This window comes from Arachis hypogaea, chromosome 15 (genome assembly GCF_003086295.3).
Source record: "Arachis hypogaea cultivar Tifrunner chromosome 15, arahy.Tifrunner.gnm2.J5K5, whole genome shotgun sequence".
Classification (NCBI taxonomy): Eukaryota; Viridiplantae; Streptophyta; class Magnoliopsida; order Fabales; family Fabaceae; genus Arachis; species Arachis hypogaea.
The window spans coordinates 154,613,550-154,639,507 of NC_092050.1; the positions used below are offsets into that span (position 1 = coordinate 154,613,550).

The window sequence follows — 25,958 nt, forward strand, 5'->3', positions numbered from 1 at the left end:
TACTTGCTAAAGTTATCAATTAAAAAATTTTATAGAAAAGATGCAAAAATTAATTTTGAATAAAATTATTGTACATTTAGTAAAAACTTCTACCAATAGTAATTTTAAGCGTTAACCACTAAAAACGCGCTTGAATTATTTAAATATTAGACAAAAATATATTCGAATTTTATTATAGACAAAAATGTCCTCAAATAATTTAAAAATATAACAAAATTATTTAACATTAAATATGTATTTCTCAAAAATACATTAAAAATTGAATTTTGATGCGATTTTTTACAAATATGATTAGAAAAATAAGATATTATTATTCTTAAAATTTGGTAATTTTTTAAAAAAATCACAAAAAATATATACTTAACGAAAAATCACCAAAATTTATGAATAAAACATATCTCATTTTTCTAATCATGCTTGCAAAAAAGCACATCAAAATTCAATTTCTAAGGCATTTTTTGAAAATACATATTTATTATTGAACGTTTTTGTCGCGTTTTTAAATTATTTGAAAGTATTTTTGTCAATAACAAAATTCGAGCGGGCATTTAAATAATTTGGGAGCATTTTTAGTGATTAACCCTAATCTTAATATCTGGGTTAGTCAAAAACTCATAAGTAAATTATTAAAGAAGGCAGTCGAGCAACGTGCATGTCTTTATGGATTTGCATTCACATGTACAATAGATTAACGTTTCATGATGATCAGAAGCTCAGTCGAGTTCTTATAAATTCAAGTCTTTCTCAATATTCCGAACAGTTCCTCGCAGTCTTGACCATTCAGCTATGATTTTTGCCTGAGTCTTCTTTGCCAATGTGTGCTCGCATTGTGGCACGTTCTTCCTTAACTCATCCAATTCAGCTTTAATTGTCTTTCCTTCCTCAAAAATCTCTCTCTTTCTCTTACGAGACATGCCAGCTTCGTTTTGAGAAACAGACATATTAGCTTTAATGGTATTGAGTTGCTCAGTTTCTAGGCCCACAACTTCCAAGAACGTTTTCTTGTTACTTTCCAGACTGATTTCCAATTCATCAGCTCTCGACAAATGAGACATTATAGAATTAATTTTCGTACTTGCTTCACTGTAGTCCCTACTCCAATGAATCAAAAACTGTGAAGCTTCTGATATCACACTACTCATTTTCCTTGATATGCCGCCATGATCTGCAGATAACTTGGAGAGATAATCTAGGTTGGCTTTCAAGATACTGCACAATTTAGAATCCAACAAAATTATTGAAGCATCCATGGAGAGGAAATCTTGTACAGATCTCAATGCTTTCCTGGTTTCTTCATCCCTTGGAGCAGCCGTAACCAACTTATCATGAGAATGAGAAAGCATAGGGATGCCAGGAACATCAATAGAAGCATAAAATGCATCCATTTCTACGTCATCACTCATGTCATTTTCATTGCTCGAATATTTGTCATTTGATGTTGACGACGTAGTGCAAGTGGATATTGGATGTACTTCTTCTTCTCTAGTCATACCACAAGATGGTGTACTAGAAGATTCACCTGAATGGAATGAAAGGTAAAGGGACAAGTGAATGGAATGACACTAAATAACTAAGTCAAGGAGAAGTTATCAACATGCGAAGATTGCAACAAAGTTTTTCAATGTATTTTTTTTAGCTATGCTAGGTGCACATCAAAATTACTAAATCAACCACTAAAATTTTGAGTTAAATAGCGTATTTTAACTCATTTTAATAGTTGATTTTAATATATAAATATTTTTTTGGGATGCTCCCATAAAAATGTAGAAAATGCTTTTTTTTTTTAAAGATACTTTTTAATAATTAAAATTTAATAGATATAATCACTTAAATTATGTTATTTTTGTCAAAATTAGGTCAGACAAATTAATTTAATCGAAAAATAGTGAATCAAATTTTGAATCTGTCTAAATTAATATTATTTTTTATAAAAAAAATGACTACAATACCTCTATTATATAAAATGACTAAAATACTCTTATTATATATATTAATTTTGAGAATCTTAAATTCTAACTCTTTTCTTCTCTATCATTATAGGGTTAGAATTTAAAGTTTTCAATATATATATATATATATATATATATATATATATATAATATAATAGGAATATTTTAGTTGTGTTTTTATAATAGGATATTATAGTAATTTTTTTGCTAAACTAATTTATCCGATCTAATTTTAATAAAAATAATACAATTTAATTGATTATATGCAAGGTTGCGAGAACCGGACCGGTCAATAAACCGGTGAAGTCACTGGTTTAATGGTTCACTGGTTCGACCGGGGTTCAACCGGGATTCAACCGGTTTAATTAAATATTAAATAAAATTATTAAAAAATTTAAAATAATCTTAAGTATATAAATTTAATAATTTCTAACTTAATAAAATTTAATATTTCACATAATAAATTATCCATTACTTAATATTAGAGGTTCAAACATCAAACATCAAAGCTTATAACTAAACAAAAAATAAAACGTAAAAAAGAAATCAACTTCATGCAGCTTGACAATCACAGAAATCAACTGAGAAATGAGAATATTCATGAACCACCAAACAGAAGCAAAAAGTAACAATATTCTCAAAGCCACATTCTCAAAGCCACAGAAATTTTGAGATACCATTCAGTACATTATTACAAAGATTGTCAAGCTAATAGATAACAATCTAACAACTATTGGCTATTGATTACAAACACACACAGTAACAAGAAACAACTCTATAAATATTAATAAGCACACATAAACACACAGAGAAAAGAAGGATGACAAATTCCCCAGCTGTCTTCAACGCCCCAGCCTCAATTTGCTTGCAATGATCATCATTCAATCCCAAGTCACCAATAAACGCATCATAATGGAAAGCCAAAAACAGATTGAAGATTCATCAAACAGAAACCAAAATCATGTAATCCAGATAAACATGAAACAGCAACTCAAAATCATGTAATCCAAATAAACATCAAGCAGCAACCAAAATCATGTAATCCAGCATGAACAAATAGGAACAGAAACATGAACAGAAAAATCAAATTATAAACATGTTCTGAACTTCTGATGAACACAGCTAACAAAACATGAACAGATGAACACAGACTTAACAAATCATGAACAGAAAAATCAAAAAATTATAAAATCAAGCACAGAGTAGGCGACGATTAAATAGGAGCCAAGGTGGAAGGCAGAGTATTACCGGCGGCGATGGTAGAGGTGGAGAGCTCGGCGACGACAGTGGAGGTGGAGAGCTCGGCGAAGACGGTGGAGGTGGCGAGCTCGGCGACGACGATGGAGGAGAGGAGCTCCGCGACGGCGATGGAGGAGAGGAGCTCCGCGACGGCGAAGAGGGGCTGTGGGATGCGGTGGCGATGGCGGTGGGATGCGGTGGCGATGGTGGTGGCTATTAGGGTTCGTGAGAGGGTGAGAGGGTGAGAGTTGAGACTGAGATACTGAGATAGTGAGATGAGGATTGGGAATTAGCCATTAGGGATCGTGGCTTCGTGCATAGCCCTTTTCTTCTTTTTTTTTTTTTTTTTCCTTCAAAACGACGCCGTTTTGAAGTTTAATATGCAAACCAATAAACCGTAAAAAAACCGAACGGTTCTCCCGGTTTACCGGTTAACCGCCGGTTCGACCGGTTTTTTCACCGGTTTTCTACCAAACGGTTTCTGACCTTACTCGGACCGATTAAGTGACCGGTTCCCGGTTTTTTCGGTTGAACCGGCCGGTCCGGTTCGGTTTTCAGAACCATGATTATATGTGTTAAATTTTAATTTTTAAAAAATATCTTTAAAAAAAGACGTTTTTGACATCTTTATCTAAGTGGCTCCCTATTTTTTTTTTCTCTCTTCGTTTAATATTCACTCAAGATATGTTTTCATCTGTTGTTGATCAATATAAGAGATGACGTGGGCTGTTTATCAACATATGTTTTCATCTCTTCGTTTAATGCAAAGTGCGAGATCAATTTGATGTATCTACAATAAACATCTCTTCGTTTAATGCAAAGTGCGAGATCAATTTGGTGTATCTATAATGAACAATATATGGACGAATACTGTTACAACATGTGGTACAAATAGATATGTGGCCAAATAGTATTGTGACATGTGGTACAACCATCCACATCAGCACGTCACGTGTTATTGGTCACCACATCATCATACTATTTCACGTAGTCAAATCATGGAGTGACACGTGTTATTAACAGCACACGTCATTATACTATGTCATCACATCTTTAATGAAAAAATGGGTCAGGAACTAATATGGTCCACTTTTATCAATCTTAGGGACGTAATTAGTGTAATTATTAAAATCTTAGGTTGCGTTTGTTTACAAAGACAGGATACTAAGACACAACATCGTGTTTGGCAGAGGAAACATGGACAGAAACAATATGTCCAGAGACACTGAATTAGTGTATTTTGTTTTTCTTTTATTATTCTTAGTTAATTTTTCATAATTATATTTTTTATTGTTATATTTTTCATCTCAAATTTTTTGAATGAAAAAAATAAGAATAAATTGAATTTTCATAATTTATTCTAGTTTATCACCAAAAAGAATATAAGGACACAAAATTTTATGTCTTTGTTCATCAGAATTGTCCTGTCCTATTATTAAAAACAAACGCAGTCTTAGAGACGATTTTAGTGCTTGATGCCAATCTCAAAAAACATTTTAGGGTTTAACTCATGTCTACCTTAAGTTCGCCATTTGTCAAGGGAATTGGGGCAACAGGTTGGGACCTCGAACGATTAGCAGCGTCAGCTCGTTCACGAGTTGCAACTACTTTTTTTTTTGGACATCTTGAAAAAATTTGCAAAGACACCACCACTGTATTATAAAAGAAAAAACCTCGAAAACTACCCAAAAAAATTCAAACAAAATCTAGCAAATTCTAGATAACAAGAGAGGTGCAATACGTAAAAAGTGAAAAGGGGCAAACAGAATCCAATGTCATCACCATCAGGATTAGGAAAAACTAAAATAGTGATACTCCTACTATGTTAACTTAATAAAAAAAAATACAAAAAGCGAAAATGGAAGCACGAACCAGAATCATAGAAGAATTCCATGTGAAAGAAAGCGTCGATTTCAAAACATAAAGTTGCAAAACAAGAAGAAAATGCTAGTAAATCTGAAAGGGACCGGTACAAAAGAAGTAAAGAAGTAAAAAAGAAAGAATTTTATTTGTTTTGATAAAAACTGCTGGACGATTCACTCGATGGTAGATGTAGAAAGTTGGCCTTCTTGTTTGGAATAAAGCAAGAGAAAAAAGCGAGAGGAAAGATACAGAAAATCTGAAAATAGATTTTTTGAGAGGAAAATGCCTAGGGAAGTAAGGGTTAGAATGGAGATTACAAAATTAAAAATTAATGCGACATTGATTGATGGAGAGAAAAATTATAATTGCAATCCCATAATTCGCACATCAAAGAATAATAACTGCTAAAAGGAAACTAGAAAGTTTTTTAAAAAAATTTTGTCGCTAAAATTAAACATAAACTCAGGGTACTAAGATGAAAATGTTAAGAGATTTGAATTGGGGCACTATTATGAACAAAAATAACACCAATGATTATCATTAAAAGAAAATTCGATTCAATGTTAAGACTCAAGAATTTGTAAAACTGTCACATCATGGCATTAATAGCACATAAAAAGAGTAATAAATACCAAAGTAAAGATTACTCTGAAACAAGGGATAAAAGGAGGGGTTCAATGGGTAAAGAACATCTAAGAACATTTGAAACATTAAGAATCAGAGTATTTTGTAGGATGCTGTTGCGATCCGATTCTAGCGCTTCAAGACTTAGGATCTCCAACCCTTCCGATCTCTCAGGATCGTATCCTCGACAAAAGGTATGAACACACAGACATAGTTCTTACTGGATCTCCGTGGAGATTTCCTTGGTACGTAGTATTATGTGAATTCGGCAAGAAAAATAGAGAGACAAATTTATGAGGAATCCTAATACGAGCCGTGTGGGACAAACTGAGACTGTCATATGCTAATTGGTCCAATTACAAGAGCAACAACTAAGAGAATAAAAGAAGATTTTACAAATATGGCTAAATTATTTGTTCAGAAGATGCATCAAAAGTTAGACAAGATAATGATTAACGATTATCAAAAGTCAAACGTCTTACTATTTATAAGATGCATTGAAGACTCTCATTAGTCAAGATAAATTAAAAAGACAATCACCTTCTTAGAATTTATTTTATGTTTATTTTATTTTTGTTGTTTTGTTTGTTTTAGTCACAGTTATGATTTTGCCCTTTTTTTTTTATTATTCTAGTGAACGTATGAGTTAGGATTTTAAACTCAAGAAGTATAAAAATCCTCTAAAACCTTAACCACTTTTTTCCTTAATTTTGATTAATGAAAATTTATTTGAGTTTCTTTGAGAAACTTGGGTGTGAACAGGTGAGGTAGAGTGATTCTCTTAGCTGTTGCATCAGGAAATCAAATTGAGGTAGATAAGTCCTTTTCTTTGATTTTTCATCTTATCATGGGTTACATTCTGTATCATTTGGTATTAGATTTCAGGTATTAGATTAATTTTTATTAGTCTATGTTTACCCTTCTTGTGTTCTAAATAAATTTTAGAAAAAAAGAAAAAAAAAAATTCCAGCCACGCATAGTAAGTTTATCCTTACGTCTTGTTCTTTTTTCTTGTTGATTGGTTTTTCATCTCTTCTAAGTTATTATTGTTTTCTTTGTTCTTTTCTTTTTTTTTAATTTCTTTCTCTAATATTATTTCCTGTCCTTGTTGCTTCTGTGTTTATCATTATTCTTTTCGTCCTTCCCTTGTCATTCATTTTCTTATTAGTTTATTATCTTTCTTCTTGTTATTAGTAATTTTTTTTTCTTTTGCCAACACATTTTGAGTCCCAAAAAAAAATAAAAAAAAAAGAAAGAAGAGTAAGTACCTTGAAGTTTCTTCTTATTATTAGTAATTTTTTTTTCTTTTGCCAACATTTCTTGAGTACCAAAAAAAAAAAAGAAAGAGTATGCACTTTAAAATTTACAAAGTAGCACTTAAGCAAAGTAAAAAAACAAAAAAAAGGCATTGTGTTCTTATTTTTCTTATTAAAAAAATTTCAAAAAAATCATTAAATATGTTATGAGTAAAGGATAAATAGGTCCCTGACCTTTTTTTCGCGGATATTTTCGTCCCCGAGGAATGGAAAATACATTCATGTCCCTGACCCCTTGGAGATGTGGACATATTTACCCCTCCATTAAAGTCACTCTGTTGGGCCTAACGGAAAACGTTGATGTGGCTCCCGTGGCGCTGACCTGGCCGTTACGGGTTGACACGTGGGATGGGCTTTTGAAAAGAGGATGGATTAGTCCCCAAGAACCAAAACGTCGCCATTTTTCCCCCACCCCCAATCTATTAAATCCTTGAGCCATAATCCTTCGATTGCAGTGTGAGGGTGAAGTGGGTGAAGCGGGTGAAGGAAGAAATGGAGCATTCCGGCCCATGGCATGCGATGGAGTATCGTCAAGCTCGAGAAGAAGAGGAGATAGAGAAAGACAAGACCAGTTCGATGCGTGCTTGGGAAGGATGGAAAAGATGGCGTCTCACCAAAGTGCTTCTGTGAAGAAAATGCAGTGCTCTTCATGTCGAGGACGAGCAGCAATCCTAATAGATTGTTTCTGGGATGTCCCTTTTATAAGGTATGCAAAGCAAATATGTGTAACTCTGTTTGTATTAGGGTTTATCCCCAATTCTAGAATTTTTATGAGTTCTGAGGATTGATTTTGTGTAGGTAAGACAACCATATTGCAAATTTTTTTTTTTTTTGTGGTTGGATGAGCACATTACAAGTCTTGGTATTGGTGTTACAAGGTATCTGGGGGAGGAGCAAATTTTTTTATGGTGAAGAGCATCAGTGGAACAAAGACATGAAAAACAGGATAACGTTGTTAGAGAAGAGGATAGTAGCATTAGAGGTGAAAAAAATTCCAATAAGGTGGAGTATATGTGTAATGTTCATTGTCCTGATTGTTGCTGTTTTAAGTTGTAAGAAATGATGTAAGAAATGATCAATGGTCGAAAATGAAATGTATAAATGATTTGTATATGTGATATCATTTTTAGGCATGTATGTTACTATGTACGTATGAAATGAAAGCAGACAAAGTCACAGGAAATCAAACATTCAATCAGTGATATTATGGGTGTGAAATTAAACCTTCATCATCTGAACTGTGATATTATGGGTGTGAAATTAAACCTTCATCATCTGAACTGACACCAAAATAAAAGAAAACCAGTTTGCCAATAATGTCTACACATGTATGGCATGCTACCATTAACAAGTGCTTAGTTGACCAATAATAATGAACCAAAAAAAGAACTAACTCAAAAAAGGAAATTGTATCTGGAATTTGCCATTAACAGTTACATGGGGTCACATTTAAACCAAAAAATTCATAATGTCGTGAGTTTTCACTCATTAGATGCCTTAGATGTTGGGTCACTTGGTAGAGTTGGCAATGGAGCCTCCTGATTGTGTGCAGCAGTTTGGGTGTTACATGGAGTTGTTCTTTGGGAGAGTTCCTGAGCTGGTGCACCCTGCTGTGTGTTAGATGGTCCTTGAACCAGTGGAGCCGGCGGCTTGAAAATCTTCTGCTTTGGTCTGAATTTTGATGGTTTCGGCCGACTTGTGTTGTTTACCATGGATGGAACCTTGCCTGGAGCTTTAAATGGAGGGGTTGAAGTCGGGGCCGGTGGCCTGAATGGAGTGACTGTTGGCTCTGGTGGTGCTATGACAAGGGTGGATCTAGTAACCCTGGTTGGAACTGGTGCAACTTTTGCCTGACTTGGTCGAGCTGCACTCAGAACTTTCACGCAAGACACTAAACCGTGACAAAAAATAAAGCACATCAAGAGGGATTCAATCAATGCATATATGAAATTGATCACAAAGACAAACAGCTACATAATTACAGTGGTTGCTTGTTGCTGGGGTGTAGTGTTGCCTGGTTGGCTGCTTGAAGAATTCTGGACATATAAGTGACAAGGATTAACAGTTTAATAATAAGACAGATTAGTCCCTCAGGTATTGTTCAATAAGACAAACTGATCCTTGACGAATATGGTACTAAGACTCAGTCACGCCTAAGGTATATGCCACTAAGACAGATCAATCCCTTACAAGTTTAATGCTAATTCAGAATTATTGCAGGAGTGTATAGTCAAATCTACCTATAAATAAAGTGATATTACCTCTGGTAGAGGAGCTGGCTGGGACATAGGAAGCACAACCAGTGCTTGAGAGCTGCTTCTTGCCTTCTTCTTAGGCTTTTTTGTTTTCGGCCTCCAATTGGGGTTTGATGGAGCTCCCTTACATGTTTTATAATTGTGACTCTTTTCACCACACTTGCTGCAAGCCATAGAGAATAACTTCTTCAATTTTTCCCTTGCATCAATGGCTCAACAGGATCTTTCTGCCTATTGTGAACTTTTGGCCGGCCAATTGGTTTCTTGATGATGGGTGGGTCTGGCTGCGAGAAGTCAGTTCGGGGCCAGAATTCTGCACTGGGGACTGGTTTAATACAGTGTGCATACATCCTCTTGATTGATTCCATACACATCCAGGGGTGCACATAATCCTCTACCTTGTCACGTCTCTTCCCAATAGCAGCAAGTGCATGTATGCATGGCATGCCTGAGCTAATCAAGTAAGAAATTTCAGAGGTGACCAAATAATTAACAACATAGTGAATGAACTACAATAATTATAGTTTGTACCAGTGAGTTGCCATCGGTTGCAGGAGCAGGTGTACTTAATGAGGTCTACATCAACCTTGCTAGCTTTGCGGCTCACCTCAAACCTTTTCCTCTCGTTGTCTCCAACCCATTATGTCGTCCACTTAGTGCTAAGGTTGATTAATCTCTCCATTCAATTTTGCTGGACTGGTGCTAACTTGCCAGGGTGGTTGTCTAACACTCGCTTGTGATTCACCATCCTCCTCATCAGGTAACACCTGATTTCTTCACACATGGTGAGGATTGGCTTGCATCGGTAGTTCACAATTTTGGTATTAAACACCTCACACATGTTATTTGTGAGGTTATCAACCTTTGGCCTATGAGAGAAGTAAGCCTTTACCCATGTTTCTGGCTCAAACTTACTAAGGTATTCCCAAGCACCCTGGTTCACTGCCTTCAACCTTTCCATACATTCCTTGAATTCTGCAACTGTAGTGCATCTGGCACACTTCCATACAACCTCTCTTATGTACAAGTCCTTGAATCGGTTTATGAAATTTTTCCACATGTACATGACGCAGTTGCGTAGCTTTGCCTGTGGCATGACCTCCTTTAGGGCAGGGAGTAAACCCTGCATTGAATGGTGGCAGGAAACATTTTCATAATGGAATAGCAATGCAGTCAAGAAATATAATATCTGAAGTGTACATGACTATACCATGAGTACATCTTACCTTCTGTTGGTCCGATATGAAGTTCCAGCCGTGATTTACATCATCTCCTATGTCCTCCTGAAGATTAGTCAGGAACCACTTCCAGGCATCCTTGGTCTCAGCCCTGACTATCCCGTATGCAACAACATAATATTGGTTATTTGTGTCCTACGCAACTGCTGCTAGAAGCTAGTCTATGTAATACATTTTGAGAAAACAACCATCCAGGTGCAGCAAAGGCCTGCACCCATCTTTGAACCCTCTCTTACAAGCATCTAAGCATACGTATAATTTGTTGAACACATGGGGGCTTCTGGAATTGACATGAGCTCCAACCTTGCGGATGATCCTGGATTACTACTCAAAATCTGCTCATAATAGTCCCTCGTTCTCTTGTATTGTTCCTTCTCGTTTTCTATTATCTTATCCCTGGCCTCCACTACTGCTCTATACACCATCTTAAGATAGGGAGATAATGAAAATTTCTCTCTTAGAAATTTAGTTTCCTCCCTTGTGTTCAATCCTCTCTTAGGATGGTTGTCTTACCTACACAAAATCAATCCTCAGAACTCAGAAAAATTCTGGAATTGGGGATAAACCCTAATACAAACAGAGTTACACATATTTGCTTTGCATATCTTATAAAAGGGACATCCCAGAAATAATCTATTAGGATTGCTGCTCGTCCTCGACATGAAGAGCATTGCATTTTCTCCATAGAAGCACTTTGGTGAGATGTCATCTTTTCCATCTTTCCCGTTCTGAACCAAGCATGCACCGAACTGGTCTTGTCTTCCTCCACCTTCGCTTCTTCTCGAGCTTGACGATACTCCATCGGATGCCATGGGCCGGAATGCTCCCTTTCTTCCTTCTCCCACTTCACCCACTTCACCCTCACACTACAATCGAAGGATTATGGCTCAAGGATTTAATAGATTGGGGGTGGGGGAGAAATGACGACGTTTTGGTTCCTGGGGACTAATCCGTCCTCTTTTTAAAAGCCCATCCCACGTGTCAGCCCGTAACGGCCAGGTCAGCGCCACGGGAGCCACATCAGCATTTTTCGTCAGGCCCAACGGAGTGACTTTAACGGAGGGGTAAATATGTCCACATCTCCGAGGGGTCAGGGACATGAATGTATTTTCCATTCCTCGGAGACGAAAATGTGTCGGGAAAAAAGATCAGGGACCTATTTGTCCTTTACTCATAAGTTATTATTATTATTCTTATTCTTATTATTTTTATTTTTTTAAATTATTCTTATCTTTTTGTCTTCTGTGTCTTTGTCTTTTTTTTCATCTTTGTTTTTCTTTCCATCTTTTCCTTTTATCGTTGCGTCGGATTTTCTCTATCTTTTATTTTTTATTTGATTTCTAAAGTACAACAGTTAATGAGATTCAATAGTGGTAAAAGGTAAGAGTGGTAAGTTCAATAGAGGGTAAAAGCCAATTTTGAGAATAAACACGAGTGTCTATCCTTGAGTGAAACACGTAAGAGAGTGATTGTGAGGTCCTTTCTATAACATTTTTGTTACAGGTTCATTGTTATGGCAGCTCATTCCGAAGATACTTTAGTTGACATGGAGTTGATGCAAAGAGACATTCAACACTTAACTAATCGCTTGACTGAGTTGGAAATATGGAGGCAAGAGGTGACATAGACACTGGCCAAGAATACTAAACAAGGACCTTTCTGAAATCGGTGTCAGAATCATGTACCTTCTGATGATGACTCTGATGGGGTTAACACCTCAACATAAAAATCAAGATAGCAATACCAATGCCATCAAGATGCAAATACCACCATTCAAAGGAAAAAATGATCCTGAAGTTTATTTGGAGTGGGAACGTAAGGTAGAAAGAATTTTTGCTTGTCATAATTACTCTGAGGCAAAGAAGGTTTGTTTGGCAGCAGTTGCATTCTCTGACTATGCCTTGCTTTGGTGGGATGAACTAGTGAAGACAAGACAGCGGAATGATGATCACCCTATAAAGTCTTGGGATCTCATGAAGCGCCTCATGAAGAAAAGATTTGTGCCTTCGTACTACTACAGGGAAATGCATCAGAAGTTACATTGGCTGACTCAGGGCTCCAAGTCTGTTGTAGACTACCATAAGAAAATGGAGATGCTTATGATCACTGCCAACATAGAAGAGGACACTGAGGTTACTATGACATGATTTGTAGGTGGTTTGAATAGAGCAATTGCTGATGTGGTTGAGTTACATCATTATGTGGAGATGGAGAATTTAGTCAGTATGGCAATGAAGGTGGAGAGGCAACAACAAAGAAGAGCACCAAGAGGATTGTCTCATACTAATCCAAAGTGGGAGTCTCGTAGTGCTGACACAACAAAGCCTAAGGGTGCTGAACCTAATGCGTTCTTTGATGCTACAAAGAAGAAAGGTAATTCTAACTCTTCTTCTGCTACTTCTAGGCATCGAGATATTAAATGCTTCAAATGACATGGTATGTGTCATTACTCTAGTGATTGCCCAAACAAGAGATTGATGGTTATTAGAGGAGATGATATTGTCTCTGACTCTGATCATGGTGATGATTCTAATCATAATATTATGCCACTTTTGGAGGATTGTTCTGATGGTGATATTGAGTATGTAGTCCATGGTGAATCTCTTGTTGTTAGACATACTTTGAATTTGCAAGTGAAAGAAGATAGCCTAGAGCAATGCCAAAATCTTTTTCACACTAGATGCTTGGTGGGTGGAAAGGTATGTAGTCTGATTATTGATGGCGGGAGTTGGACTAATGTGGCTAGTACACTTATGGTGGAGAAATTTGGTTTGACATGTGTTCGACATCCTAAACCATATACGTTGCAGTGGTTGAATGATAGTGGAGAAATCAAGGTTGACAAGCAGGTGACAATTGTATTCTCTGTTGAAAAATATGTTGATGAGGCATTGTGTGATGTGGAGTCAATGCAAGCTTGTCATTTATTATTGGGGAGACCTTGGCAGTTCGACCGTCAAGCATTTCATGATGGTCACACGAATCGGTTCTCCTTTAATTTTAATGGTCGTAAGATCACTCTTGCTCCTTTATCATCTAAGGAGGTTTACCTTGACCATTTGAAGCTTCAACATGATACTAAGGGGATCATGGGATGTGAGATTACAAAAAAATTTGAGAGAAAAGAGGCTATGAGTGAAAAGAATATAGCAAAAGGTCCAAAGGTGATTGAAAAGAAAGAAAAGAGTACGTCATGAGAGTAGTGCAAATACAGAAAAAATTGAGAAAATTGAGAGCAAATTATGTTTCTTTGCACAAAAAAGAGATTTAAAGAGTGCTTTAATTAGCAAGAAAGCTTTGTTTATGGTTCGATTTAGGGATACTTTATTCTCTGACACTGACCTTAACCCAAATTTGCCAAATAGCTTTGTCTCTTTGTTGCAGGAATTCGCCGATGTCTTTCCTACTGATGTGCCACGTGGTTTGCCTCCATTACGAGGGATTGAGCACCGAATTGATTTTATTCCTGGTGCTAGCATTCCTAATAGACCAGCCTATAGGAGTAACCCTGAAGAGACAAAGGAACTTCAAAGGCAAGTTGAGGAGTTATTAGCCAAAGGTCACATCAGGGAGAGTATGAGTCCATGTGATGTACTAGTTTTGTTGGGTCCAAAGGATGGTACTTAGCGAATGTGTGTGGATTGTCGTGCAGTCAATAAGATTACGATAAAGTATCATATCCCTAGGTTAGATGACATACTTGATGAGTTATATGGTGCATGCATATTCACTAAAATTGATTTGAAAAGTGGGCGTAATCAAATTAGAATGAAACAAGAGGATGAATAGAAAACTACATTTAAAACAAAACATGGGTTATATGAGTAGTTAATAATGCCTTTTGGACTAACTAATGCACCTAGTACTTTTATGCGTCTAATGAACCATGTTTTGTGAGAATTTTTGGGTAAATTTGTTGTTGTTTATTTCGATGATATTCTCATTTATAGCACTTGTTTGAATGACCACTTGTCACATGTTTTAGCTGTTTTGGGAGTGCTTCGAAAAGAAAAATTATATGCCAATCTTAAAAAGTGTACTTTTTGTATTGATCGAGTTATATTTCTTGATTTTATTGTGATTGTGAGTGAAATTGATGTTGATGAGGAAAAGGTAAAGGCTATTTGTGAATGGCCAACTCCTAAGAATGCTTCAAAGGTAAGAAGTTTTCATGGGTTAGTTGGATTTTACAGGATATTTGTAAAAAAAATTTCTACTATTGCTGCATCTCTCACAGAGGTTATCAAAAAGGATGTTGGATTTAAATGAGAAAAGGAACAAGAAATTGTATTTCATACCCTAAAAGACTATTTGTGTTCTGCTCCTATTCTTATTTTACCTAACTTTGATAAAACATTTGAGATTGAATGTGATGCTTCTAGGATTGGTATAGGTGTTGTTTTGATGCAGGAAAAACAAGTCATTGCCTTCTTCAGTGAAAAGTTGAATTTAGCTCAGCGTAAATATTCAACATATGACAAAGAATTATATACTTTGGTTCGGGCTTTGGAGGTTTGGCAACACTATCTCTTACCTAAGGAGTTTGTGATTCACACAGATCATGAATCTTTGAAGCACTTAAAAGGACAAGGTAAGCTTGATAAAAGACATGCTAAATGGGTGAAATTTATTGAAACATTTTCATATGTGATTGCCTTTAAACAAGGTAAATAGAATGTCGAGGTATACTTTAATTACTACACTTACTTCTAAGTTGTTAGGATTTGAGTTTTTAAAGGAGTTATATGCAATTGATTCTTATTTTTTTGCTATTTATGTCTCTTATGAACATAGTGCATTTAATAAATTTTATAGACATGAAGGTTTTTTGTTTTGTGGTAAAAGAATTTATGTACCTGCTTGTTCTATAAGGGACTTACTTGTTCTTGAATCACATAATTGGGGTTTAATGGGTCATTTTGGTGTGCATAAGACATTGGATGTGTTATCTGAACATTTTTACTGGCCACGCATGCGTAGAGATGTTGAAAAATGTTGTGATAAGTGTATTGCATGTAAACAGACTAAATCTAAGTCTTTACCACATGGTTTGTATGCCCCTTTACCTGTTCTTATGTATCCGTGGGTTGGTATTTCTATGGATTTTGTTCTTAGTTTGCCTCGAACTAAAAAAGGTAGAGATAGCATTTTTGTTGTGGTAGAAAGATTTAGTAAAATGGCTCATTTTATTGCATGCCATAAAACTGATGATGCAACAAATATTGCTGATCTATTCTTTAGAGAGGTTGTGCGCTTGCATGGTGTTTCCCAAACTATTGTTTTTGATCGTGATGTAAAATTTTTGAGTCATTTTTGAAAAGTTTTATGTGGTAAATTTGGCACAAAATTATTATACTCTACTACTTGTTATCCTTAGACTGATGGTCAAACTGAAGTAGTAAATAGAACATTAAGGACCTTATTATGTACTGTTGTTGGTAAGAATTTGAAAACTTGAGAAGATTGTTTACCTTTTATCGAGTTTGCTTATAATAGAACCATTCATTCTTCTACTAGTTTTTCTCCTTTTGAACTTGTGTATGGTTTTAATCCTTTAACTGTTTTGGACTTATTACCTTTGCTTTTGAGTGATCTTGTTAGCTTGGATGCAGAAGGTAAAGCTGAAAAGGTTAAAGCTATGCACTTGAAAGCACGTGAGTTAGTTGCTTGAAAAGAAAAATAAATTGACAGCTCAACAAGTAAAAAAAGGTCGAAGACAACTTGTCTTTGAACCTGATGACTGGGTATGGGTTCATTTGAGAAAGGAGAGGTTTCCTACTCAAAAAAAAAATCCAAGTTAGCCGCTAGGAGTGATGGTCCATTTCAGGTGCTCGAAAGGATCAATAACAATGCTTACAAGATTGACCTTCCAAGCGAGTATAATGTATCAGCTACTTTTAATGTCTTTGACCTATCTCCTTTTGATTTGGATGCATATTCGAGGACGAATCTTTTTCAGGGGGGAGGGAATGATACGAGCCTTGTGGGACAAACTGAGAACTGTCATATGCTAATTGGTCCAATTACAAGAACAACAACTAAGAGAATAAAAGAAGGTTTTGCAAACATGGTTAAGTCATTTGTTCAGGAGATGCATCAAGAATTAGGTAAGACAATGATTAACGATTATCAAAAGTCAAATGTCTTACTATTTACAAGATGCATTGAAAACTCTCATTAGTCAAGATGAATTAAAAAGACATCACCTTCTTAGAATTTATTTTATGTTTATTTTATTTTTGTTATTTTGTTTGTTTTAGGCCCAGTTATGATTTGGTCTATTTTTTTTACAGTACGACTAGGTATCCTTTAAAAGTGATCTTTTAATCAGCCTTTTACTACAATTAATTTAAAAAAAAAAATTGAAACAAATACATCTAAATAGATTTAGTTTCTTTTTAAAATTAAATACACATCCAAAATACAAACTAAATAAAACTGAAATTTAAAATTTAAAATTTAAAATTTTTGTTTCAGTTTTAGTATTTTTAATTATTAACAAATTATCATTTAAATACATATTCAAAAATTAAATTCAGTAAAATTGAAGATTTTAATTTTAAAATTCAAAAAATAAATCTTAAGGGTTTTAATTATTAACCCACACATCTAAAGTCCCTAAAAAAGATAATATTTTGAACTAATATGTTAGATATACTTTTATTGAATAAGATATAAAAAACTTAGCTTAATTATTCATTTTAATAATTTTGAAAACGTTAATAAAAAATAAGAAATATTAGATGTGTTTTTATCGAATAAAATATAAAAAAATAGTTTTATTTTTAACGTTTAAATTTAAATTTTAGATTTATGATTTTGGATGTGTTTCAAACATATTTTGTACATAACTCAATAATTTTAGATGTGTAATAAATGAAAAAATAACCAATTTTTACAAACATACATTTTAATAATTTTAAAAGCATTAATGTTCAAATAAGTAACGATAAAATTCAACAAATAATAAAAAAATGAAAAAATATTAGATGAGTTTTTTATCGAATAAGATATAAAAAAGTTAATTTTATATTTAACGTTTAAATTTAAATTTATGATTTATGATTTTGGATGTGTTTCAGAAATATTTTATGTATCACTTAATAATTTTAGATGTGTTACAATTGAAAATAAAAATGAATTTTTACAAATATATATTTTAATACTTTTAAAAGCATTAATATTCAAATAAGTAACGAAAAAATCTAACTATTAAAAAAAGAGAAATATTAGATGAGTTTTTATCGAATAAGATATAAAAAATTAATTTTATTTTTAATGTTTAAATTTAAATTTTAGATTTATGATTTTGGATGTGTTTCAAAAATATTTTTTGTATAACTTAATAATTTTAGATGTGTTACAATTGAAAAAAAATTAATTTTTACAAACATACATTTTAATAATTTTAAAAGCGTTAATATTCAAATAAGTAATGAAAAAATCTAACTAATAATAAAAAAATTATTGAAAACTATAAACCTTTATCAAATTTTTATTTGTTATCTTTTTTTTCTTCTGAATACCTGCAATTACTCTTTTATTTATCTTTAATTTGGTCTAATTATTTTATGTTGGTGGTCATCTCTAATCATTCTAGAGATAAAGATTAAAAAATAAAAGAAAGAAAGAAAAAAGAAAGTAAAGAAGAAGAAAAGAATATTGATGCATAGACTGATAATTCATTTATTGTTTAATTCAAATATTGATATAATCTTATTAAAATTTCATTCGACAATGATGATGAATGAGTTTTGAGTTAGCATGCAATGATGCAAGTCATTCGAAATAGGAACAAAATAGTACGACTCATCTAATAATAATAAAATGTTAAATATGAAATAGTAAATTTATCTATAGAGAAGTAATACTCTTCTATGAAAATTTTTGTGAAGAACACGAGAGAGAAGAAAAAAAGAACGTATACGTGTAAATAAATAAAAAGTTGATAAAATAACTACTTTATGAAGTAGGTAAGAATTAAGAAGTTAGAGAAATTCTAGTATTTAAAATTTAAATTAATTTTAATTACTAATATATTTAGCTACAAACTAAGAATGTGTTTTAACTAAAATTTAATTAAATAATATTATTTAAATTTAAAGGCTGAATAAAGGCTGAATTTTAAAGGACACATAACATTTTTTTTATTTTAGTGAATTTATGAGTTAGAATTTTAAACTCAAAAGATATAAAAACTTTGTAAAATTTGGTAGCCATTTTTTTTCTTAATTTTGATCAATGAAATTTTTTTTGAATTTCTTTGAGAAACTTAGATGTAAACAGGTGAATTAGAATGATTCCCTTAACTGTTACATCAGAAAATCAAATCGAGGTAAATGAGTCCAGGCAAAAAAAATAACATGAATTTTATAAAAAGATGTTGGAAAGAGCTTGGGGTGGAATTCACTAAAGCTGTGATGAGTTTCTTTGAGACAGAGAGACTACCAGCAGACTCTAATATTACTTGGGTTGCGTTGGCCCCGAAGTTTGTCGGCGCGAAGGAGATAAAGGACCTTAGACCGATCAGTATGGTTGGTTGCATTTACAAGGTCATATCAAAAGTGTTGACAAGAAGAGTGAGGAGCGTAATGCCAGGATTAGTTGGAGAATCACAAAGTGCATTTGTCAAGGGAAGGTAAATACATGATGGAGCGTTAATTGCCTGTGAAACTGTACAGTGGCTAAAAATGAAGAAGAATGCATCAGCTATCATAAATTGGACTTCCAGAAAGCCTATGATAGAGTCAAATGGAATTTTGTTGATATTGTGCTGGAAAAGATGGGGTTCGGTAGAAGATGGAGGGCATGGATTGCAGAGTGCATTAGATCAGCTTCTATATCTATAATGGTTAATGGGGTTCTATCCAAACCGTTCAAGATGGAAAGAGGGCTTCGACAAGGTGACCCGTTATCCCTTTTTCTATTCGTCCTAGTTGTAGATGTGCTGAACAGGATGATCGAGGAGGCGGTAAGAAATAGGAGAATATCTCCTCTATTAGTCGGCAGGGACAATGTAGAGCTATCTCACCTTCAGTTTGCTGATGACACTATATTGTTCTGCCCACCAGAGGAGGAGACAGTGAGAAACTACAAGAGGCTCCTGAGGTGTTTTGAGGTCATGTCGGGACTAAATATCAACTTTGACAAGTCTAGTTTGATACCGGTAAATTGCAGTCAGGCGTGGGTGAGTCAAATGTGCAGATTATTAGGATGTCAGGCGGCAAATCTACCAGTGAAGTATTTGGAAATTAATCTAGGTGCAAACCCGAGTCTGGTGAAAACGTGGAAGCCAGTAATAGATAAGGTGGAGAAGAAACTGAGTTTGTGGAAGGCAAATGTGCTCAGTAAAGCGGGGAAGTTGGTTTTCATCGAAGCTGTGATTAATAGTCTACCTAAGTACTATTTGAGCTTGTATAAAATGCCAATTACGGTGGCCAAAAAAATAATCTCTTCGTAAAGAAGGTTCTTTTGGGGTAAGGACGACGGACGACCTGGATTGGCTTTTGTAAAATGGGAGATGATACAGGCACCGAAGAAACTAGGGAGACTGGGTGTGGGAGATGCGTTGATTCGCAATACCGCATTGTTATTTAAATGGTGGTGGAGATTCTCTAAGGAAGAATGCCCTCTATGGAAGAGGGTAGTGTGCTCATGCAATAATCTGAACCCTGGGCAGCTATTGTCTACTCAAGCTATACCAACAAAAGGAGGCCCGTGGAGAGATATTTGTCGATTGCAAATCAAGGAGCAACATGTCAGACAGAAGATGATTGACGGGTTGGCTATGAAAGTAGACGATGGTAGACTAACCAGATTTTGGGAAGATGCATGGCTACAGTCGGGAAAGCTGAAAAACTCATTTCCAAGACTCTACTTAATTTCAGATAATAAGAGATCCGTGATTGGGGAGTGTGGCTTTTGGGATGGGATAGAGTGGGTGTGGAACTTCCATTGGAAGAGGGAACTCCGACAATAGGAGACCGACAGTTTGACCCAAATGCTTGAGACCTTGCAAGTTGTGAGGCTGATAGCAGACACACAAGATAGAGTGATGTGAAAATTTGATAAAAAAATGCATTTATACTACTAACTCATTTGTGCAGGTATTGCAGGTATAGACATTGACGGATGATATCCTCAGCTATAAATTCACAAATGAAATATGGAAAGGAATTGTTCCACCGCGGGAAGAGTTATTTATTTGGTTCGTGCTGGTAGGCCGAGTTAATACAAAGGATCGCTTGAGCAGATTAGGCATCATTGAACAAAGTGATAACATATGTGTTATGTGTAGCAAGGAAATTGAAACTGTACAACATTTGTTTGTTACATGTGAGTTTGCTTGGCAGGTGTGGTGCACATGGATAAGTCATGTGGGTCTTGTTTGGAGTGTCCCAGGGTCCATAAAAGAACATTTTGAGAGTTGGAGGACGATGAATTTGAGAAAAGATGCGCGAAAAACATGGCTAGTGGGATTCTTCTCAGTAATATGGAACATCTAGTTGTGTAGAAATGAGGTCATTTTTCAGAACAAGACAGCGACAGTGGTAGAGTGTGTTGCTAAGACGTCTGGTTGCTTTAGAGAGTGGTGTGCAAAAGGTAACTCATGTTGTTGATGGCTATGCCGAAGATAACATAGGAATTGCAAAACTATTTTTATGCTTCTTGTATGCTCCACTAAATGTGTTGAGCTCATTTTACTTCGGGAAAAAAAAAATATATATATATATATATGGAGAGAGAGCAGGAACAATTACCTCGTTCGGAGCTTCTAGGGAAGTGTGGAAATAAATCGCAATAAAAATTATTGCCAAATTCTGGAAGTGATAATCCCAGCTCTCTGCCTCGTTTCTCGGGCATATTGATATGGTGATTGTGATAACCTCTCATCCCGGCCGCATTGTGATCTTCTTTCTCCAAAAGTGAATTAGTGAATTGGATATCATTCATGCTGCTTCTTTCTTTGATTATATGCACTCCAATCTCTACGTTGCCCATCTCTTCTGGTCTCAGTTGCCTCCTCATAAAATACTCATATGAATTTGAAACATAGACCACCGCTTGATTCCATTCATTCTGTTGAAACTGCTCACCCGCAATATCTTCTAAATCATAAATACTTATATGACCCGGCCTGTAATCGAAAATAGTAGGAAATCGGAGACTTTCATGCTGATTGCCATTGGTAACCAATTTCAATTGAGGGAGAATAACACCATGAGTTTCAAACTCCTCCTTGAAAAGAAAAGAGAGAGATATGGCTGGGAACTGATTACGAAACCAGAGAGAAATTGGTTGTCCACTGCTCTGATGCTCATACCAACTTGGAATACTTGTTCCTGGCAAAATAAATTTCTTCTTTCCAACCTCCTCATGCAGTTTCTGTTCAATAATCATGGCCCACCTGAATTGTCATACTGAATATCACATGTAACACAATATGGGAAAAAAATGGAAAAAAGCAGATATACCTTATTCAATAATAGTTCTCTACTCCAACAACTCAGCGATGTGCTCCCAGTTGCATCCAATTCTTCTATCTTGGGTGGAATCCCTCTAATCTCTTTAAGATTCTCGCAGTAACAAATATCAAGAATCCTCAAAAAGTGACAATTTTTTATGCATGCTGGAAGAATTGTGAAATCACAATGTGACAACTTTAACTCTTGCACATTGGGAAACCGAGCAAGAAATATTCCCAGGAAGTTATCTGACAGATTGCAATGGAACAGATCAAGACATGTTGGGGTTGAGCACGATACTGAGCTCTCTTCCTCTGTATCTTCTTCATCATTAGATAACAGCACCTCATGTCCAATAGAAAATCTCAGACTGCCCAGTTCTCTAAACTTGAAAATGCTACTTGGCAATACAACATTTTCAAAACTTTCCATACTTAATTCTTTAAGCCGAGTAAGATTACAGATGGAATATGGCAATTCCCGTATGGAAGTACGAACCATGTAAAGATATCTTATATTTTCCATTTTTCCTAATATTTCAGGAAAACTCTCAAGACTATAACATGTTGAAATAAAGAGATACCTAAGAGAGGGTAACATAAGGGAAGGAAGATTCCTAAGCTTTGTACAACATTCAACATTAAGTTTTATAAGCTTACCCAAAAATCCAACTGACTCATCAATTTTAACTAAATTCTCACAACCTTCAAAGCATAATTCTTTTAAATTTGGGGCACCTGAAACATCGGGTATATGTTTTATCCAATAATTCCAACTAAAATCCAAAACACTTAGGTCCACAAATTCCTGCAAAGTTAAAATTTAAAGGAAATGTTAAAATGGATTTAATAACATAGAGAAAAGATAAAAAATCTATTCTGCTTGCCTTTAGTAGCTTCACTAACGGCCGTGGTGTAAACCAATTGTGGGGCAACTTGAGTATCGAAAGTTTCCTTGGATGAAAATCAACTGGGAAAGAATGCGAAGGATATCTCGGCCATTCCAAAACTCTTAAACTATTCGGAAGATGATTGGGACCATTGAAAAAATTGCCACTTTTAATAATAAGTGTTTTGAGGTTTACCATCATTTTGAAGGCCTCTCCATCCCATTCTATTACTTTAGACATGGGAGCTTCCAGAATTATGAGTTCGACTTCACTGGTTCCCTTCGAACACAAAAAATAACAAAAAAATCATACATGTAATGTCAAGACATCAACATACTTAAAGGATGTTATAATGTAGAACAAGGTAAAGGAAACAAGTTTAAAGAAATAAATGGCTACTATGGGGGGAAATTCCAAAGAGATCAGTAATATCAAAGATTAAATATTGAATGATAAAAATTCAAAGTTTCAAACTGCCCACATAGATTTACTTACAGTGTTCTCTTGTAAAACTTGGATAACATCTTCAGGAAGCCATAACCTGCTACGTTTTCCAGGATCTTTAGGTGATTCTTGACGAACAATTTCTTGGCCCATATCTTGAATTAAGTCATGTTGTGTGACATAGCCATTCATATCAATATTTATTAGACATTTTTCAACCAACACACTAATGCCAAGTTTCGGGCTAACATCATGATGAGCATGGAGAATGTTTTCAACCTCTTCCAAATGATATCCTTTGAAGCAACAAGCAATGTCAAGAAAAATATTTTTATGATATTCACTCAAAGCATCAAAGCTTACTTTAAGTTTGCTTTGGATATCTTCATTAGGAATTTTTTTGTACTCCTCTAATGCAGATATCCATTCTTGTACACTTTTTCCATACAAATTTGACCCTATTACCACTAGAGCCAATGGAAGGCCAGAAGCATAGGACACTACTTTATTTGAAATGTCCACATAGCTTGGATCAACATTATCGCATTTGAAAGCATTCCACATAAACAACTCAAGTGCTTCTTTTCTATCATATTCCTTCACTTGGTATGTTCTCTCCACCATATGACTTGCCAACAAATGTTTGTCCCGAGTTGTTATGATGATTATGCTGCCAGAATCAAACCAATTGGGACTTCCAGCAATTGCCTGCAATTGCTCAAGTTTGTGTACGTCATCAAGAACCAAGAGAACCTTCTTTCTCTTGAACCTTTGCTTTATTAATGAAATTCCTTCACTTACACTTGTTAGCTGTATAGCTTTCTCTCCAAGAATTTTACAAAGAACCATCTCCTGGAGATATGCTAAATCATGTTTAATTGATTTTTCTCTAACATTTTCAAGAAAACACAAACCTTCAAATTGGTCAGCGATCAAGTTATAAACTGCTTTAGCAATAGTTGTTTTACCTATTCCACCAACTCCATATATCCCTAGCATATGGGCTCCTCTATTAGATCCACCATTTAGAAGACTGTTTACTTTTAGTACTCGAGATTCCAGTCCAACAGGGTAATCAGCAACATGCAAAGGAACACGAGCTATCCTGTTTGAGATCTCCTTCACGATCTTCTCAATAAAAGCATGTTCATATTCCCTTCTGTCCAATAAAAAAATATCACTATAAGGCTATACTAAATACAGCATATACACGACAAATTGACTAGTTCAAGATGAAGGAATTCTCTCCTCTACAAGTTTGAATATAAGATGATTTTATATATATATTAGAAAAATTGAAGAAACAAAATATAAGATAGTGAAACATACTCAAGCTTGAAATCATTGCCAGACAGGTTAGCCGCTTGATGCAGAGCTGCCCTCCATTTCTGCACTTTCTCGAGTTTCTCCATGTCATCCTTGAACCTCTCCTCATGCTTAGTCAACGCTTCTCTATAGCTTCCTTTTTGGTGTCGCACGTCACTAGGATCAACATCATAAAAGACCGGAAAGACCCACCGGCCCTTCCCCTTAATGCACTCCATGATCTTGACAAGTTCAACTAAGCAAAAGGAAGAAGATGCATAGTTCTTGGAGAACACAACAATGGCGATTCTAGATTCTTCAATTGCCTTGAGAAGTGAGGGTGTGATCCCCTCTCCTTTCCAGAGCTCCTTATCATCAAAGAAAGTGTGGATTCCCTTCCTATAGAGAGCTTGGTAGAGATTACCAGTGAAACCATAACGAGTATCAGTGCCTCTAAAGCTGATAAACACATCATAGGTGAATGCATAGCCAAAAGAAGAGGAAGGGGTGAGTGATGGAGCTGACATGATGATCGTAAAAGAGTCAATGATGCACTCAAACAAAAAAAACAAACAGCTGTAGAACAGAATAGCTAAGAGACGGGTAAATGTTTCGCGATAGTTGAGGTGCCTACTATGATAACTAGAGGTTGGATTTGTACCAAGTCATTGGTTTTGGCAACAAAGTCCCATGTTCGGTTTTCTATTTCTTAGTTGAGGTGTTGTTGGAGAGCAAAGTGGTTATGAAAAAGATGACAAGTTCTGAGCCTGCTTATAGGATCATTTTAATCATTTTCTTAAAACAAAATACAAATTGACGAAAATGACCAATTTGAATGTGGAAAAGATTTTATTTTAAAAAATTCTTAAAAAATGTTGAAACCTGAATTTTAATGCTTTTGAGAGTATGTCTTACCATTCTAATTTATTTTGTTAAATAAAATTAATTTTTGCCTTTGATCAGCATTTTGCTAGAACATCAAAAGAAAATACAAAATAAAATAGGTTTTTCTTTCTTTCCTTTTTAAAAGAAAAAATTGTCATAATATGATGATGACATATTACTTACTGGTTCACATATAGTAAGACCATCTAAACTTATCTCAATTCTTATGTATGGTCCATTTGTCCTGACAAATAACTCCATGTCAATTTTTGTGTTATAAACAGTAAATAGAAATTAAAATTATTTTTTTTTTATTAGGAGGAACTAATTTTAGTTTTTATTGTGATCTCATTTAATTAATTAATTAATTAAAATAATTGAAATTAATATAATTACTTTTTTTTATAATAATATTATTAAAATTTATAAATTTAAAATAATTCACTATTAAAAATATTAATATTTAAAAAAATTTAATAACTTCAT

General features: G+C 34.7%; 1 protein-coding gene across 1 annotated transcript; it reads right to left on the reverse strand.

The window, feature by feature from the left end:
• Positions 1-603: 603 nt before the first annotated feature.
• LOC112749317 (TMV resistance protein N) lies at positions 604-25,343 on the reverse strand. Its single transcript, XM_072217288.1, has 6 exons — positions 24,612-25,343; positions 23,334-24,441; positions 22,836-23,117; positions 21,959-22,756; positions 21,245-21,869; positions 604-1,519 (listed from the first exon to the last, which is right to left on the reverse strand). Exons 1-6 carry the CDS (start codon positions 25,112-25,114, stop codon positions 726-728), a joined length of 4,110 nt encoding a protein of 1,369 aa, XP_072073389.1. The 5' UTR covers positions 25,115-25,343; the 3' UTR covers positions 604-725.
• Between the last annotated feature and the right edge of the window lie 615 nt (positions 25,344-25,958).